We start from the raw sequence: 20,678 nt of genomic DNA, 5'->3' as shown, positions 1-20,678 counted from the left end.
GACACACACTCTGAAGGGATAGAAAAGTCCTCAGGACTTGGTACCGCATTACTCGCAAGACGTAACTTGCATTGGTCATCGACAAGGCCGAAGTCCACCATTCTCCTATTCTCGAAGCTCTCTCGGGTAAAATGTTTAAAGGGTTAGTTCGCCCATTTAAGACATGAAGTTGTATGCAATCCTTACCAGCACTATAGTGCATACACACTGACCCACTCTGTTGTCACCTCCCTGGTCAGAGTTCTGGCCGCTGGAAGTTTTTCAATAAAGTACTCCCGGTTATTTTCCGGGGCCACAAAACTGTGCGTTTTTACGTGAAAAAATGATTTGCGTTTCAAAGCTTGATTAATTTACCACACAAAAAACACGCCGGTCAAAATTCATACCTCAGTTTGAATCTGCACTATTTTCTATCCATTTCTATCAATCCGCGCTGCTGCTGTCAACGTCAACAGTGCGCACGTTCCGATCTGCTGTAGTGTTTACACAATCGATTGACAACGACGTAAAAAGTATTAAATTAACAATTTAAAGTGCGAACTTGTAAATTCCCAGGCTGTGAACACAAGGATGTGCCGGGATCAAAGTTCAGATTCCATCGTTTTCCTGTTTCGAATATAACTAGAGACAGCTTACCGAGCATAATCTCCATCTGCTGTTAGTCGATCTCACCAGCAGGGGGTGCAAGCGCTTGTTGTTGGCTGGTTGCCATCGGCTACTCTGCGGGAGCTAAAATATCCAGAATAAAGGATTTTCGTGTGCGTAGTGCTCACTTCAGCGAAGACGATTACATCCCCAACCGGGAGGAAAAGGAAAATTAAAGAGTTTTGCTGTACCAGTAACACGGGTAAGCTCTATTTACTAACTTTATTATCCCATGTCTAAACTGTACGGTAAACAAGCTGATGTTTAGACTCCATTATAAAACACGTGAAAAGATGTCTAATATAAAAACATATAGGGATATTGGTACAATTTGCTGAGAAAACTATTTGATTGAACACACACACAATTGAGGTTTTGTGTTGCAATCAATAACATTGTCGTTGTGGTAAAATTACTTTAATCATCTGATCCGTCTGACATTGTGCTAAAATTGGTTTCATCATCAGAAGTTTCCAAGTTTCGCAGTCAGACATGTTGTCAGCGAGTCGCACTATCAACAGCTGATCGGAACGTGCGCACTGTTGACGTTGACAGCCGCGCGGATTGATAGAAATGGATAGAAAATAGTGCAGATTAAAACTGAGGTATGAATTTTGACCGGCGTGTTTTTTGTGTGGTAAATTAATCAAGCTTTGAAACGCAAATCATTTTTTCACGTAAAAACGCACAGTTTTGTGGCCCCGGAAAATAACCGGGAGTACTTTATTGAAAAACTTCCAGCGGCCAGAACTCTGACCAGGGAGGTGACAACAGAGTGGGTCAGTGTGTATGCACTATAGTGCTGGTAAGGATTGCATACAACTTCATGTCTTAAATCGGCGAACTAACCCTTTAAGGCACTTGCGTCCCATGATGGTCTCTCTCCTTTACTACGCGATATCACAGTTTGACATGTCTGTGGAAAGATCCACGTGGTGTCATGAATAATTAAGAGACCGTGTCTTCTCATAGGATATAAAAACTCAGTCTCATTAATAATTATGAGAGACCGATGAGTCATCAACGCACTACACTGTGCACTGCCACGTCACAGCCTGCGATGAAGATTTTAAACCCGGAAGACGAAAATAGCTGGAAAAAACTAAAATTTAACCATTTTCGCCCTACTATTAAATCTAACAGATGCTAACATTGTCTTCAATGTTGTTCAACACACATACCTCTGTTAAAATCTCAGAAAATTTGGTTTAGGGTTTCATGACCCTTTAAGAGCTCGGCAATGTTTACAGATTCCATCTCTACGGAGACATGCCTAGTCAATGTACAACATGCTGCATTGATAGACATTGTACTACCATAATAAAATGTCTCCTTTGTGATGCCTTCTTGCATTTTAGCATGTTTTGCATTTTGATTTCTGTCAAACATGCATTTTAGGCCTACTGCAGTCAACAGTTTTGTTCAAATGAGCCAAATGTAGCTCGCATACACAGGAAGACATACAGGAAGTGCTCAGTTCAACAAAGGGCAGGGCAATCTCACGCTGTCTGGTCAAGTCCAGTCTCTGAGGTCTTTCCCCCACAAAACAGCAGATAACCAAAAAAACAACAATAACAACGGCCAGTTCCTGTGGGCATTCAGCTTTGAAAATAAATACTGTATACTGTCCACCACACGTTCTCCTGAAATGTGTGAATTTATATTTCGTTATATATATGCTGGTCTGGAAAACGAGATGTTCCAGTGAGAAAGAAGATCATCATAAACGTAAAATGGAGTAGAGTGTATGTAAGATCTTCTGTCTCTGAGCGTGTTGGATGATAAGGAGATATGTTACAGAGTGAAACAGCAATTTTCTTAGTCAGAAGCACTTGCTTTGCTTTCCCTCTTTATGGTAATATTTTGCATGGTAATACACGTGTTTGATTGTGTCAGTTATGCATAAAGTTGAAGGATATGTTTAGTTTGTTTGCTTATGTGTTGGTTTTGCATATCATCATTGATCATGAAAATATTAAAATAACTTTTTCTTTTCAGAGTCCTCATTATGCAGTCAGCCTTTGCCTTTGATTGACCGCTGAATTGAACTGTAACTGTGCAGCCCACAGTTGGATATCATGATCTATTCCCAGTGGGAGTGCTGAGAAAGTTAAAAGCAGCAGCTGTAGAGCTTGTGCAACCCTTGGAACCTATGGAATTCAAAGAACAAGCCAGAAGACATTACTCTTTCTGAGATTTCTCAGAATTCTTGCAATGATACACAACCACTTATCATCCCTCCTGTGAAACTATGGGGAAGACAGCAGAGCTTGGATAAGTTGATTCTGTGCTCTGTTGAAACAGGTCTTAACGCAGTATTATTGCAGTAATATTTATAAGCTACAGAACAAGTAAATTTTGCATCGTATGCTGGATCAAGTCTTCAAATAAAAGTATTCCCACCCAACCCATTTTCATCCCTTAACTGAATTACAAATCCTACATTGTTTTTTCTAAGCACTGTAAACCAGTCTCCCACAGTCTCAACCAATCTTTTTTTTTTTGACATTGTTTATAGTTTGAAAACAGATTGATGGGGCTGCAGAGTTCATTGGCTGGGAATGATGTAAAGATATACCAGTCTACTTAAGGAGTGTACAAGAAATTAAATTACTCAAAGAAAAACATGTAAAAGCACGAAAACAAGTAAAAGCACAGCTGGAGTTAAACTGTTGTATGGTGCAATTGGTCGTCTTCTTAAGAGAAGAAAGTACAAATATCTAGCAAATTACAAAGAAATGCTGCAAGAGATCTAGTCTTAGTGTGATTAAAAACTGAAATCCTAATCATACCAAAAAGAGAGAAAGAAGTAAAGCTGCTATTGTTTCAAAATAAAAAAGTTCTATAAAATATCAAGGCTTGATTATTAATCCAGCAGTATATTTAATTTCCCCCTCTTTTTGTTAAAACATCAAATTAATTTTTGAATATCAGTGTTTTTTTTAAATAAAAATCACATACAAAATGTGACCATAACAGAACCATGATATTTGTTTGTTTTTCTTCAGGTCTCTCTGGATATTGACAGAACTGTCTGTTCTTTGTCAGCAACTGCTTATTCATCACTCTGACAGTCTACTTTGAGTTCACACAGCATGTCACAAACACAGCACATACTCTAATTAATATAGTCTCACTGTGTTTGTTCAGAACACCAGTTTGTCTGTTTGTAGATATCAAATGTTGTTTTATTGTTTGTAACTGTTTGAAATGACACGTGAGACACATTGTTTGAATCTGAGAGGTTGCAGGACAGTAATACATTCTTTTACCTTATATAGGGAGAATGGGCTTGTTGTTACACAGGTTGTTACAAGGGCTATAGGTCTATCTCACGATAACTATAAAGAATTGAGTCAAATGACTAATTACACAAATGTATTTGACAATTTGGAGCAAATTGTTACATTTTATTAGGACAGTTTGTCATGTTTTTATAAATGTATGCAATAAATGAATTATAATATTTCATAGCCAAGCTCTGCGATGGACTGGCCCCCGATCCAGAGTGTTCCAGAGGATAAGAGGATAACAGAAGATAAGAGGTATGGAGAATGGATGGATGGATTTCTTAGTCAGAAAAATTTTTGTATGTTACTTTTTGCTGTTGCATTTTTTTTTCATTGGTTTTGTTTCATAATTGTATTTCTGCTTAAATTTTGATGTGTTCATTTGTGACAATATGCCCTACAAAGGCAACAGTACATTGAAAATGGTTGATTTTTTGTAGTAAGAAGTTCGACAACTAGCCCATGCTTCTCCCCTGTATATATATACTGTATATATATATATATACTGTATATATATATATATATATATATATACTGTATATATATATATATATACTGTATATATATATATATATATATATATGTGTGTGTGTGTGATGGCTTCATAGAGTTCACATACAGTATCTCATAGGACGTAACTCATTGCAAATGTTTAAGGAGTAGAGTAAAGTATATGTAAACTAAGATTACATGGGCGTAACTGTCACGGCTTCTGCTCTCCAAATGTACCATCTGGAATTCATTGACTGCTGAGATCTTAACAGAATAGCTGTATACGGTATGTTTATGTGGGGGAAGGGTGTCTGTTTGAGACAGATTTGGAACAGATTTGGAATTTGTTTAATATATACATACATTAGTCTTTACTTGCATGTATACCTTGAAATAAGAGGCAGCTGGGGGCAAAATAATCATCAATCCTGGAAGAAGTTTCTCGTAAAATGTCAGTTCTCATAATTTATAGCCCTCTGACAGGTCATGCTCTTGTGTTTGGATTCCTTATCTGTTCAACTGTAAAACCAGGCCTGTTTTGTATGCATCTGCTGGTGGCTAATAAGGAATCTGAGACTTTAATTCAACAGTCTCCTATACAAGTAGAGAGTACGTGTGTATGTGAAACAAGCCAAAAAAAATACTCGAAGGAGACCGAATGCGCCATTAAATGATTGCACCTGACCTGGTAGAGCATGGCAATAGCAATGCTAAGGTCACAAGTTAAATTCCCAGGGTATACATGAACTGAAAAATGTATCCTGAACGCATTGTCATGATGACAAACCTGCGCCGCATGTGTAATTTGAATTTTTGAGGGTTTTCAGTGAATTCAACTAATTTTAGTATGTCCTTCAAAGCTATCATATTCAAAAGATTTTGAGCACGAGTCTGTCATATTGAGTTTTTATGTTGCTTTTTTGTTCTTGTTGGAACTATTGAATGGAAAACACCTGCAAGAAGATTTTTCAAAACTCTCCTTTTGTATTCCACAATTTTTTTTTCTTCGAATATGAGTGTGACTGTAAGTAAATGGTCTCTGCAAGTTGCTTTGGTGCAAACGATTCATTTAAAGTCCCCCTATAGTCAAACCCCCCTGTTTTATCCCTTAAAACTCATCTTTGATCACCAAAATGACATTTAAATCATTTTTCCTGTAAAAAAAAAACTCTACAACCTTGCTTCATTTAGAATACGTGGATCCTGAATATGGATAATATTAATATTATGGTAATATTACATAATTATATGATCAGCCTTTTGCTTGACTATGTTATCAAACAGCTAATAATGTGTTGCTAATGTTACACAAACCATGTTCCCGTTCACCATCTCAGAGTCAGACAGCTGCCTTCTAAACATCAGCATCCTTACAAACGCTTTGAACAACTCAAAACGTCAGTGAAGAAATGCATATAGTTCATCATAACATCGTAATATACATCATAGGTAATTCACCTGCTATATTGCTAAATGAACCAGATTTTACAGAAAAATACACCAGGATAACCTGGCTTCTTTTGAGATGCCTCTGCTTCGCAGCATGATGATATGCTAAAGCCCGGTTACAAGGTAGTTTGTGACGTAAGAAACACCAGCGATTTTAAACCGTGTTTTTGAGACTGTCTTTGGTTCACTGCATTTAAAGGAGAAAATACTCAGCAATGGTGTTGACTGATGACTTTGGTTTGTCTTAAAGCATATTAAAAACACCACATAAACTTAAACCACATTAAAAACTTGATTTTCACCACAGGGGGACTTTAAAACGTAAGTATGTGAATGTCATTTCTGTGCTTGAAATGTGGACTGCTCATATTGTAGTTATTGTTCTTATTCTTGTTATAGTTAACAGGTCTTAACATTTGAAATTACAGCCTTGGTATACTATTATTTTATTTAGAAATGAAAGCATGATGATTGTGAGGAAAAAGTATGACCAAAATAACCAATATATAGTCACCCTTTACATTTTATTGCATGGATGAACATTTTTATAATAAAAAAGTGAGCTTAGTGAGGCGTTTTATCAGTCTATCTAATATAAATCTCTCTTTTTTATAAATCTCTTTTTCTATTTTTAGAAATAGTTTACACTGTTAGAAAATGACCCTTCACATGAACTTTAAAATGCAAAAAATAGATAGGATATAGGAAATAGAAAGGATATGCTAATTTACTAGTCTAATTAAAACAAGCATCAACTAAGAAAACACCAGAAATGGTCATCACTTATGACAACAATAATTTTGACAAAGACAAATGGAGAGAACATCCATAATATTTACAAAAACAGCAACAAAAGCAGTGAACAACTTGACAAAACAACTTGCTAGTGTAAAGTGAGTATGAAGAATATACTACTGCAAATGTTTTAGCAAGACTGTAACAGCATACATATCTGGATTAAGATCCTTACTCAAACTTCATAACACCTTCAAAGCCGTGGTAAGTGAACGGCTCCAGTGTGGAACTGCATTGATCCTTTTCCAGACACGCCATTTTGTTGTACTCACAGTCACTCTCCGAGCCCTGTCCAAAATACACTCCATCAGGTGAGTTGATGGATGGATCTTCATCAAAATAGTTGTGCGGTCTAAGGATGACGCCACCACCATTGCCCACTGTAACTGTGTTAGGGATGTCTTCGGCATGCGGAATGTGCAGGAAACCAGCGGTCACCCAGGCTACCAAATCCTTAAGAAGACATAATAAAGATCATTATTTGAACGAATGAAACATATCTGATAAATAAAAATATTCTGATAAAGCTGTCTATCAATACCTCATTGTCGATCACCTCGTTATCTTCAATATATTTGCTGAAGTCAACAAATGGGGACCACATGTAATTCTGATTGTAGAGACTGCTACTAGTCTGCTCTTCATCTTTATGCTTGGTTATAGCAACTTTATACCTAGAAGAAATAAAGTGAATGTGAGAGAAGCTAAAGCTAGAAACAACACATCTAAAACATGCATGTGTCTCAGTATTGTGGCATGACTCAAGACACTGAGGCCTTACCGTGCCCAGGACATGGACCTCTCTACAGACTCACTTTCAGGGAGGTGATCTCCAGCAAAGCTCACCACCTGAAGCCTGTAAGAGCGCTGATGGCCCCAGCGATTGGTCTGATTACTGGCAATATGAAGGTAACGGGGTGTTTTGGCGTTATGAAGCATCGCCGCTTCTTTCTCTGTCCTGATTTGCTGCTCCACCAGTTGTGGTATCTTTGCTTTCTCTGAGGGCATCCATGGCAATGGCACCTCCTCATATATCATGTCTTTAGTCTGAAATATATTCTTCACACCTTCAAAAAAGAAAGAAAATGTTTTAAAACTGTTTTGTGACTTTCAAAAGTAGATATTCATGTGGTATTCTCTGCAAAAGACGGTCTAAATTAACATTTTTATATTTCTTTGTGAGATAATTTTTAGATGACCAATATGTAGGAAGCTAGCAGCCAGACACCTGTAGAAAAAAAAAACATTCTTTCATCATTTACTCACCCAATTGTGTTTACACACAATCAATGTGTGTAATTAAATATGGTTACACTTTTTTTATTTTAAGGTGTCATTGTTAGAGAGTAATTATATATTTAAGTACTGAGTAATATTAAGTAGCCTAACTATACTTATAGGGTTAGGGTAGGATTAGGATTTGGTTGAGGGTTAGTTGCATGTAATTATGAATAATTTACAAGGACACTGTAAAATAAAGTTACCAAATATGATTCTAACTAAGTTATTTCAGCTCCATTAGGTTAAATGTGCTTGATCATTTTATGGCACTTACCTAAGATATCCAGGTCGACTTTAAAGTTAATAAAATGTGTATGGATATTTCCAAGGACATTCTCTGCAACCTGGTGCCCGTACTTCAGATTTCCATCAACCTTATAGGAGGATGATATATAGCCCGTGGCGTGAACTCTCGCCTCCACGGAGCCGCTTTGATAGAAAATGAAGTCCCATATGTAGTCGTAGTTCCCAATAGCAGTAATTGTGCGGATCACCAGAGCGCTGTTTGCCATCCCACCGTAACCATTATGAAAGAAATCTGAGAAGTGTCGTCGCAGAGGTCGCCCAATGTCATGCTCAAAAACACAGATGGAGTTTCTGAAACGCTGCGTGACGTTTGTGTCAATATAGCGGTACGTGTCTACATAGGTGGCAGCGTACGGACAGTCGATCCCACGCACGAGCTCGTGAGCGAAGCGACCGATTCCAATACTTGAGTCGAGGAACTTCGTGAGCATCATCCCAGGCGTTACAGAACCGTAGACAGACATCGCCTCCTGCACGCTGAGTTCGTACGCAATCCTGTCTCCTTTAAAACGAATATCAAACACCCTCATCCCAGTCAGAGAGCTCAAACCAAACGCAAAGCTCCAGTCCAGATAAATCACCTGGTTGTTTTTAACGCTGTAACGTTTACCTTGAAGATAATACTGTTGTGGTCCTAAACCAGAAGGTTTTTCCCTTGGCTTCAGCGAGGCGTAGTTTGGGATATTTTTGTTGACTATCTTTTTTATACTACCCGCTTCGTAATCTACAATAAATTTGTCAATGCTTTCGAAATATTGGCCGTTGTACATCAACTTGTCAATCGTCCAGTGTGACGTGTTGCTGCTTTCGTGATTGATCAGCATCTCGAAGCCCACAGGATGGATGTACATGCCATTGAAATCGCGGAAAAAAGAGATCCAGGTCCTACGGTCACCACTTTTAATGCCCCTCGGCATACACTCAAACGGGAGCAGTTCACGTTTTTTGGGGATATAACCAAAACTTTCCCTTAAAGGTTTTTCAAGTTTTTGGAAAACTTGATTAAGCAGGTTGAAGAGCTTCACATACTCCCCAATTGTCACTGGTCGGGCTGTGAAGGGCAACGTCGGCGTATTGTATTTCTTCTGAGTAACATCTCGATGCTGCAGTGGACCAGGTAACGGTCCCACCACATATTCCTTTAGGTAACCTCTTTCGCCATTGAACACCACGACGATCGCTTCGCGTGCGGGCTTCTGTCCGTTGGCATCCAAGTAGCGCAGCACATCAGCCTTCCTTGGGAGCGAGAGGTCAATTAAAAAGATAAAACTTTCAGAGGGCTTTGCTATGAACGAACGGGAGATCTTTAAATCTTTTTGAGCCCACATGTAGTCGCGAACAGACTTGTACTCCTCTGCTGTCAGGTCCGCAAAAACCAGACTTTTATTTGAATGTTTGACTTGTAGAGATTCTTGCGGCCGGGACATAGTACATTTTGGAAGCCTATTCGAATTTAAGCATATCAACACAATGTTGATGATCACTGAGATAAGTCCCACAAGTATCAATAAGTATTTCAACAGAGAATTCATTATTGTAGCGACCAGTGTCTCTCTAGTGTTCGAGGGCAACGCTCGTCTCGAAAGTAAGAGTGCAGAATGGATCTCATACTGGTAGTGAGTGTTATAACCACACCCCCCTAGAGTGCTCCCCTAAAGTTCACACACGAGCCTGTGTTATAAGTTGGGGGGGGGGGGGGGGGGGGGGGGGGGGGGATTTTTGTATATATTTTTTTATATATAAGGCACTTAAATGCTAATTTCTAAAGACTTATGGGAACAGACTGCATTACTTAGTTTGGTTCAAAGCAGTGATTTTTTTTTTAAAAAATAAACCATTAAATGGCACTTTCTGGAGAGTTTTGTGCAAAGAAATTGAGAAAATGAGTCTTACATGATATGTGAAAAACTGCAAGGTTAAGAGTATACTTTGCATTGTTGTAGTATCAACAGGTATTAGGACATTTAGCATTTACATTACTGTTCATCAGTCATGTACTGATTAACTAAAATTAAAAACTCAAATAAATGGTTGATTTAATTTCCATTAACCACCTAGCTTACCCCCAAGGATAGATTGAAAAATAAAATCATCCTTGTGGAAAGGTTCCTTGGTAGCTAAAAGTAGGTCTAGCAAGTCTTATATTTCTGTTATTCACACAGATCAAATACAAATATGCTGCCTGAATAGATTGCTAGTTTATTTTGAGTAGCCAGCTAGCAGTTCTCTTGGGAGTTTGCTAATAATCCGGTGTCTGAAGTAAAATGCTCAAAACATCTCATGAGAAAAATCACATGGCCAACCTAGTCTTGGTTATTTAATTTAGATTTAGTCTTATTTTCCTTACCTTGTCATTCAAGGCTAGTGCACTTTATGTAGGCTACATTTCTGGAACTTTTGCACGCTTCCACATCCCGTGCAACTAGGATCTCCCAGGAACACTCATTATCGCTGCGTACATTTATCCGTGTCACCTAGATGCGCATGCTCCTACGTATAATGGCTCCTACGCCCCTGTATTAGCCTATGCTCATTCATTCAAAAGTTGCCAATAAAATCCAGTAAATATATTTTACAGGCAGTTTTTTTTGTAATTTCACTAAAGTACAGTATTTACCTATGCTGGTATTTACCTGGCAACTATATTTGCCAATAAAATCCTGTAAATACCACACAATCCAAGATTATGTTGTTAAATGCTGTTTAAGAATGCTGTAAAGAATCGTTTTAACAGTAAACTGTAATACACGGAACACTATCTGAATATATATTTAAAAATGAATAAAACCATAGTGAATGTTGCAACTTGCAAGTAGCCTAAATATTTATTAAAACTGGCAGCAAGGCATTGCAAGGCTTTTACTGGTAAAATAAAATTTTCAGTCTTTCAACTGTTAAAATCTTGTAAAAATTACATAGTAAAACAAAATAACTAAAAAGTTTTTTAAAAGCCATTTTAATTCACATGCTGAAAAGAACATCACCTTTCTATAGAAATTAAAGTCAAATATAGAATTTGTTGGCATTTTGGTACCAACAAAAAAACAAACAGTTTGACTCCTGTTGAAACTCACTGTAACTCAGATTTTTTTAAAGTAAAGGATTATAATAAAATGTTATAATCAACATTATGCCACAAATTCTGTTGTTTGAGCTTATCTTCTGATCACAAATAAAAATTCTGTCAATTTCTCACCCTCATGTCGTTACATCAGAACACAAATGAAGATCCTTTTGATGAAATCTGAGAGCTTTCTGTCCCTCCATTGACAGCCTACGCAACTACCACTTTCAAACCCCAGAAAGGTAAAGACAGCATTAAAGTAATCCTGTTACTCCAGTGGTTTAACCTCAATTTTATGAAACGATGCTTCATAAAATCGAGTGCACATAATTTACTACTTTACTTACATAGTAATCTCGGACGCGCGTTAACGCAACAATGTCTGCTCTTTTGCTTCAAATTAAATTTTTTTGCACAAACAAAGCACTTGCGCCGCTTCATAAAATGGAGGTTAACCACTGTCTGGAGTCACTGGATAACTTCATACTATGCTCATATTTTCTGTTTTTCGTCAACCAAAGCTTACTGCTCATACATTTTTAACAAACCATTTTGTCTCCCCTCATGTTACTGTGTAAACAGCGAATGAATGCTCTCTCTACAGGAAGTTATCTAAATAGAAAATTTACTGAATGCAAAGCGAAATGAAACAGTAGCAAACAGCAGCATCCATCCATGTTAAAATTTGTATATAATACGATGCTTTTCGTAAATTTTTTACCTTGTTTGTGTTCGTCTCACCATGGCGATGTCGTGTTAGCACGCTATTGTGACACAATATCGCTTAGGCTACATGAAATGAATATAAAAAGAATATGAATATAAAATAATATTCTAAAGTTTAATTAAGGGAATTTACCAGGAATTATGAATGCCTCTAATCTTCAATCGTTCTCGCACTGCTCCAGTCAACTGGATTTCAAATTTGAACAAAGCCTGCGCAATCCCATAATACCACACTACAGTAAGTTATTGTAAAAACGAATGAGCTACAGTAACAACACCTCCTTCTACAGTTGACATGGAAATATACTGTTAACAACTGTAAAATGTTGTCTGCCAGGATGCAGGTTTAACTTCCAATGAAGACACAATACTTGAATTATGTCAGTGAAGATATATATGTGTGTGTATACTGTATGTGTATATGTATGTAATGTATATATGTGTGTGTGTGTAGGCCTGTCAGAGGCAAGCTATAAAAGCTGTGTGTGTAAACTTCACTTCAAGATGCGCATTAGCAACTGACGCTAGGGACTAGTGTCCATGTTAGCATGTCAGTCTTCCATGCTGGAGAGTGGAGACCCTGGTTTGAATCCTGCTCGGAGTGGGTCGAGTAGGAAACTGCGTTTGCTCACAATATTTTTTGTAAACGCGAAGTTTCTCGAGGGAACGCAAAACATTTTGCGAGGGAACGTAAAGTTTCTCGGGGGAATGCAAAACCTTTGTGAGAGAACACAAAAGCATTGAGAATATTTTTTTCTCCCATATAATTTTTCCTCCATCATGTCCCTTCAGGGGCTTCGTAGATTCCACAGTTAATGTGTGCAGTTTTTCTTTGCTATATGCTTTAAAAGAGTTTTCTCTTGTTTGTTCAGTACATTTTTTTGATTGCAGTCTTTTTTAAATAAAAGCAGAAAATAACTAGATTCCGTGATTAAGTGTGAGTAATGCTTTTTTCCCCACAGCATTTAAGCAGGCTCGGGTAACCCCACTGCTTCAGAAACCCACTCTAAATCCAGCACATCTAGAAAATTACAGACCGGTATCCCTTCTTCCTTTCATTGCTAAAACACTTGAATGAGACATCTTCAACCAAGTCTCTACCTTTCTTACACAGAACAACCTCCTGGACAACAACCAGTCTGGTTTCAAAAGCGGACACTGTTACGGCTGTGCTTTGTGCTTTTCCTCTGTGTGTGTGTGTTGTGTGTATGCTTCCCCTGCAGGTGTGTTGCGGAGTTGTGAGGAGTAGCTAATCAGGCGGATTGGTGACACCGGGCGGACAGGTGTGGCCGTCCTTTAAGAGCGTCCTGTTTGGCATCCTCTGGAGAGCGTTCCTTTCTATTTTGTCGATCCCTGGCCAGGACCGAGCGAGTGTGGCGTCGCGGCGTGTTAAGACTTCTTGAGAAAATAAAGAATTGTTGTGACTTTATTGTTACTCCTTTTTTAGGAGTGTAACAACACTCAACTGAGACTGCCCTGCTCTCGGTTATTGAAGCTCTGAGACTGGCAAGAGAAGCTTCCAAATCCTCAGTACTCATCTTGCTGGATCTGTCTGTTGCTTTTGACACTGTTAACCACCAGATCCTCCTGTCAACCCTCAAGACACAGGGCATCTCAGGAACCGCACTCCAATGGTTCAAGTCTTACCTCTCAGGTAGGTCCTTCAGGGTGCTGTCACAACTTCTCCATCCAGATAGGTTCGTCAACCATAACTCCATCCAGGACAGCCAGGAACCTTAGACTTGTGATTGTCTGTTGAACTTTACAGACCACATTGCTAGAACTGCCCGGTCCTGCAGATTTGCTCTACAACATTAGGAGGATCAGGCCCTTCCTTAAAGAGCATGCTACACAACTCCTTGTCCAAGCGCTTGTTCTATCCAGACTGGACTATTGTAATGCTCTCCTGGCAGGTCTTCCAGCATGCACTATCAAACCTCTGCAACTGATCCAGAATGCTGCAGCTGGAGTGGTCTTTAATGAGCTGAAGAGAGCACACGTCACTCCTCTCCTCATAAACTTGCACTGGTTGCCAATCGCTGCTCGCATCAAATTCAAGGCACTGATGTTTGCCTACAAAACAACCACTGGCTCTGCAACCTTATACCTAAACTCACTACTTCAGACCTATATGTGCCCTTCAGAAGCTTGATTTCTCCCATTGAACGGTGCCTTGTGGTGCCATCTCAAAGAGGTACTGTACAAAATTCCTTTCACAGACCTTCACCTGGACCGTTCCCTGCTGGTGGAACTCAACCCGAGCTGCTGATTCTTTAGCCATTTTCAAGAAACCGCTGAATGGCGCATCTCTTTCGTCAACATAATTTTATATACAGTATATATTTTTAAACAACCTTGCTACGTGTACTGTGCTAGACTAACTGGGACTGGTCACAGCACTTGTATATTGCTGCCCTATTGTTAGTTCGATCGCTTCTATTGCTGTCCTCATTTGTAAGTATAGCTTTGGATAAAAGCGTCTGCAAATGTAAATGTAAATGCTGAAGCCAGGAGCCCCCCCCCCCCCCCTCCCTCCCTCCCTCCCTCCCTCTCTCCCTCCCTCCCTCCCTCTCTCCCTCTCTCCCTCTCTTTTTATACAATAATTGCTGTGATTTGGCCTCATTATAGTTCTTAGAAACACATTTGAACTGATGGAAAACGGAAAACAGGAAATGCCTTTGTAGATAATTCCAAAGTTTGCCTTATTCACTTGAGGGTCATAATACAGTATACATAATATATAATACAATATAATACAATACAATACAACACACTCTTTTATGCAGACAATATTCTGAAAAAATAGTCAGTTACTATAGTATTATGGATGTATCAGAGTTCCTTCACCTTCTCAAAATTTTTCTAAAACAAGAAATTGAAGAAATTAAGATAAAATACTCTGAAAGTTTGAATAAAGTTTATCTTTACCCCAATTAACAATTTTCTGTGAGTAAATCTCATTAAATTTTGTTTTAGAACAGTGCTAACATCCCCAAGGTTAAGAGTTTGATTCCCAGGTATAGGAGATCCTGATAAGACAAAAATGTATCGTATATGTACTGTACTTTTAACATAAATGCTTACTGAACAAGATTTTCTTGTTTGTTAACTTTGTTAGTTCTGACAATGATCAGATATTCCCCATAAACACACTTTTGTCAGTTTAAATTTCAAATATTATATCACAAATGTGGTAGAAAATAATTATATTTCTTGATAGTTTTCTAATAGATTTATACAAATTTCATCTTTATTAAGATTATAGATCACGAAACCTTTTTAAAAAAATCATACTTAGTCAAGATATAGGGACTGTTGAAATTAGAATATGCTTTTCATTATTAAATGATTAGTGGCCTTAAAGGGTTAGTTCACCCAAAAATGAAATTCTGTCAGTAATTACTCGCCCTTATGTTGTTCCAACCCCGTAAGACTTTCGTTCATCTTCGGAACACAAAATTAAGATATTTTTGATTAAATCTGAGAGCTGGCTCACTCCTCCATATAGGCTTCTAAGGGATCGAAACTTGCCAGCCCATAAAAGTTATTAAAGACATCGTTAAAATAGTCCGAGTGACTACAGTGGCTCAACCATAAGTTTATCAAGCGACGAGAATACTTTTTGTGCGCAACAAACAAACAAAAATAACGACTTTATTCACCTATTAATTTCCTTCTCTGTGGGCCTCGAGTGAGTTTATGTAGTGTAATTGCGCAGCGCTGTCACACGCATCACACACATGACCAGCGTCGGCCAATAGTGAGCCTACGTGTGACGTACAACACAGAAGCGCTACGCAGTTACACTGCGTGAACTAACTCGAGGCCCACAAAGAAGGAAATGAATAGTTGAATAAAGTCATTATTTTTGTTTGTTTGTTGCTCACAAGTTTCAATCCCTTAGAAGCCTATGGAGGAGTGATCCAGCCCTCAGATTTCATCAAGAATTTCTCAATTTGTGTTCCGAAGATGAACGAAAGTCTTACGAGCTTGTAACAACATGAAGGTGAGTAATTACTGACACAATTTTAATTTTTGGGTGAACTATCCCTTTAAAATTCATTGTTTATTGCCAGCAAGAAAAAGTTCCTCTTCCTGAATCTGCCTTTTGTTTGCAGATTAAATTACTCCATGCTCTAATGCCTCAGGCCTTCATAAAAAAAAAGCATTGTTGTAGAAAGTCCTATTACTGCCCACTTGCAGAGCAGACTTAAAGGGTTAGTTCACCCAAAAATGAAAATTCTGTCAGTAATTACTCACCCTCATGTTGTTCCAACCCCGTAAGACTTTCGTTCATCTTCGGAACACAAATTAAGATATTTTTAATGAAATCTGAGAGCTGGATCACTCCTCCATTAGTCTCGCGTAGCCAGACCTTCAGACTGACGGCTGAAGGTCTGGAACTCATAGCAGCTTTCTTTGGCCAAGGCCCGCCCATAAGGCCGTTTGACCGACATGTCAAACAACCAATTACAGTTCGTTTCGTTCAGCGTCACGTTTCGGTGCGTGGAAATGTCCCCACAACATTAGACCGGCGTGCAACAAGTCAGTCAGCATAGAAAATCAAAGATGGAGAAGAAAACTTCAAGAGTCTATGCCGTGAACCTCGCATACTTTTGAGAATCCTACGTTCAGCTGATCTTGATAAATGCTCATTGTCACTCATGTAAACACAACAGTTTTTCTTCCGCAATCACACGTCTGCGCAAAAAAACAAACAAAAAGAACGACTTTATTCAACTACTGTGTAAGGCCGTGATATTTCACGTAGTGAAACTACGCAAAGCTTCTAGGTTGTATGTCACGCATCACACACATGACCAGCGTCGGCCAATAGTGAGCCTACGTGTGACGTGCAACCTAGAAGCTTTGCGTAGTTTCACTACGTGAAATATCACGGCCTTACACAGTAGTTGAATAAAGTCGTTCTTTTTGTTTGTTTTTTGCGCACAAAAAGTATTCTCGTCGCTTGATAAACTTAAGATTGAGCCACTGTAGTCACTCGGACTATTTTAACGATGTCTTTCATAACTTTTGGGCCGGCCAGTTTCGATCCCTTAAGAAGCCTATGGAGGAGTGATCCAGCTCTCAGATTTCATTAAAAATATCTTAATTTGTGTTCCGAAGATGAACGAAAGTCTTACGGGGTTGGAACAACATGAGGGTGAGTAATTACTGACAGAATTTTCATTTTTGGGTGAACTAACCCTTTAAGGTTAAACCCACAAGCCCTCACAAGTCTGTGCTGCAGTTTTGAACTGCAGATGTTCTGTGTGCCAACCGCAGAGTGACCTGTCCTGAGAAGCACTGGGTCTTGTCTGTCTGATTGCATCACAATTGTTTAATATTCATTTTTAAACTTCTCTCGTGTGAACTCTATTTGTCAGTGGGCTGTGTTGTTTCCCCATCACAGGTTATTGTTATGTAAAAAATCATATTCCTTGATGTTCTAAGTGCATCAAAAAATACAGCTCAAGAAAAAAAGTACAGACAAATATCAGTGCAAAAATTTACAAACACAATATTGTGCCATCAGAAAAAAACAGACCAAAGAGCCAATGGAAATGGTGACCCCTGCAGGTCAGAGAATTTTCTGCCATGGAATTTACGAGGAAAGTCTCAAATGGGCACAAATGGAAAATAAGCATACAGACACACAGAGATATACTAAATGTAGGCCTACTTAAATTGATTAGATGAATGAATCACTGAATTGATGAGTGATCAACAAAGTAATAAAAACAGACAGATGTTTTACAAAGGGGTAGAGAAACTGGATGGATCACATAATTAACATTTCGCATAATATTCTTACAAGATAGCATTGTACTAAGCAAATCCATTAAAAGGCATTCTATTCCCTGACGTAACAGAACGTACGTTGCTATGCAACAAAAACAAAAAATCTGATGTTCACGTCACAGGTGTCAGTATCACCAGAGACAATTTATATACATAGACATAATAAATACATAGACGCCCTATTGGCCGCTGGAGCGTACGTCAACGGCGCCGCCATGTTGGGGATGGCAACTTTCCCATACCTCTCATACGCTCTCATACCGGGAATTGAGAAAAATGCATGTTTTGTGCGCTGTTTGGGGCTGTACACATCGCCACACAATTGAAAACGAATCGGTTACCTAACGTAACCTCGGTTCTCTCTAGAAGAGGGAACGAGTACTGCGTAAGCTAGCTTACGCTGCGGGAAAGATTCATCTTTGCTGAGATATTGAAGCCAAAAAATTATTTCATAATTTGTATCCATTGACAACGCAGTTCCTCTGCGGCAGACCTAGAGCAGGCTAGCTAGCAGCTCATTGGTTCGCTCAGAGAGAACTGCTTAAGCCTATGGGAGAGCGGGGCTGAACCCGCTTCCAATGAGAGGCGCCCGCGCGCTCATTGCGTCATGGCCCGCCAGAATGGGCGTGGCTATGGTGTATATAACAGTCTCTCCCAGGCTTATATGTTGATTTATTTCAGCGTGAAGCGAAACGCTAGTAGCGCAAGCACGGCCGGGAACGCAATACTCGTTCCCTCTTCTAGAGAGAACCGAGGTTACGTTAGGTAACCGATTCGTTCTCTTACGAGAGGTTCTCTCGTATTGCGTAAGCTAGCTTACGCTGCGGGAACACCTAGTCAACGCCGTGCGCGCTATGAATCCACTCATGAATCCCAGGGTGATACCGGGGGATTTTTAACGTGGAGTGAATGTATTATGAGGCCGGCAGAGCGGGCACATGAAGTGTATACATAAGCATGTACGAGGCCGGCAGAGCGGGCACATGAAGTGTATAAGCATTTAAGGAGCGCACAAGGGGCGAACCGGTTGTGTGAGGGACTCCCAGTAATGCAGCTTCTTAGGGAGCTGGTCGTTAGACAGCTAGTAATTTTGCCTGCAAGGCGGGAACTTCCAAGTTGTAAAATCTGACAAAAGTGGACGGGGAGGCCCATCCCGCGGCCACACAAATGTCATGAATGGAAATTCCACAGGACCATGCCCACGATGAGGCCATGCCTCTAGTGGAGTGCGCCCTGATGCCCAGAGGGCAGGGCAGGCATTTAGATGCGTAAGCAGAGGCGATAGCGTCTACTATCCATCTAGACAGTGTCTGTTTAGAGGCGGCCAGACCTTTGGTGCGCCCCCCAAACGACACGAAAAGCTGCTCAGCGCGTCTGAACGCGGCAGCGCGCGTAGTGTACAATCTCAGAGCCCGCACCGGGCAGAGGAGATTGGCGTCGCGCTCACTATCGGATGAAGGCAGAGCCGATAGGGAAATAATCTGAGCCCTGAACGGGGTACCAATCGCCTTCGGGACATAGCCATGTCTAGGTTTGAGAATGACAACAGAATCATTCTGTCCAAACTCGAGACACGCGGCGCTGGATGAGAGCGCGTGAAGATCCCCCACGCGTTTTACTGAGGACAGAGCCGTCAGAAAAACGGTTTTGAGCGAGAGGTATTTTAGGTCCACAGACTCGAGCGGTTCGAACGGGGGTGCTTTCATAGCTTCGAGAACTATAGAAAAATCCCAGATAGGAACCGAAGGGGGGCGCGGAGGGTTCATCCTCTTAGCTCCCCTGAGGAAGCGGATGACTAACTCGTCTTTGCCCAGGGACTGAGCGCGTCGGGGTTCAGAGAACGCCACGACGGCTGCCACGTAAACCTTGAGAGTGGAGGGGGACCTGCCCTTGTCCAGCATCTCTTGAAGGAAAACAAGCAAAGACGGCACCTCGCATGACCGTGGGTCCAAATGTTTGTCGGTGCACCATTTTGAGAACACAGACCATTTAGACGCATAGAGCCTTCTCGTGGAAGGTGCTCTAGCCTGTATGATAGTGTTTCTTACTCCTTCTGGCAAATCGACGAATAGTCGTTGATCACCCATGCATGTAGCGCCCAGCGCCGTGGATGGGGGTGCCAGATCGTGCCGCGAGCTTGAGAGAGGAGATCTGCTCTGACTGGGATGGGCCACGGGGCTGTCTGTGACAGCTGAGTGAGCTCCGGAACCCAATTCTGACTCTCCCAACGCGGGGCTATGAGGAGCACCGAGTGGCGTGTGTCCCTGATCCTCTGAATTACCTGTGGTAGCAGAGCGATCGGAGGGAATGCATAGAGCGGGCGGCGAGGCCATTCCTGGGCTAGCGCGTCCTCGCTCCTTGAGAAAAATATTGGGCAGTGAGCATTCTCTTCTGACGCGAAGAGGTCCACCTCTGCTCTGCCGAATAGCCGCCACAGTATTTGGACCGTTTGTGTGTTCAGTAGGGATGGGAAGATTAACCGATATGTATCGATACGCGGTCATGCGCGTGCACGATGCGAGTGCATCGGTAGAGCAGCAGAGGATGAATTAAATTTTGGAAGCAAATCGAGATGCATCGGTTTTTGCGAGATGCATCGGTTTTTCCGAGATACAGCTTATCCTTTTAATACAGAATGTATTTCTTTATTTATTTAAGTGTTGTGAACTTGTTTTTGGCACATAATTTAATCGACCTACATAAAGTAGGCCTAAGCAACGGACTTTGCGGGTGTGTACACTATAACTCAATGTATCAGCTGCGCGGATGAAGCCAGTGATGCGCCCAAAGGTAGTTGTCGGGAAGCGCGAGGAGTAAGCAAAACAAAC

The 20,678-nt window shown here is 40.2% G+C and overlaps 1 protein-coding gene across 1 annotated transcript; it reads right to left on the bottom strand.

Annotated features, from left to right (window-relative positions):
* Positions 1–6,381: 6,381 nt before the first annotated feature.
* On the bottom strand, positions 6,382–9,850 carry aoc2 (amine oxidase copper containing 2). Its single transcript, XM_056255205.1, has 4 exons — positions 8,227–9,850; positions 7,453–7,738; positions 7,213–7,345; positions 6,382–7,124 (listed from the first exon to the last, which is right to left on the bottom strand). Exons 1-4 carry the CDS (start codon positions 9,788–9,790, stop codon positions 6,843–6,845), a joined length of 2,265 nt encoding a protein of 754 aa, XP_056111180.1. The 5' UTR covers positions 9,791–9,850; the 3' UTR covers positions 6,382–6,842.
* Between the last annotated feature and the right edge of the window lie 10,828 nt (positions 9,851–20,678).

Source organism: Rhinichthys klamathensis, unplaced genomic scaffold (assembly GCF_029890125.1).
Source record: "Rhinichthys klamathensis goyatoka isolate OS25496 unplaced genomic scaffold, OSU_Roscu_1.1 h1tg000119l_1, whole genome shotgun sequence".
In the NCBI taxonomy this organism is placed as follows: domain Eukaryota; kingdom Metazoa; phylum Chordata; class Actinopteri; order Cypriniformes; family Leuciscidae; genus Rhinichthys; species Rhinichthys klamathensis.
Note: the sequence above shows the minus strand (reverse complement) of the source record. Positions and strands in the feature narration are given on the sequence as shown.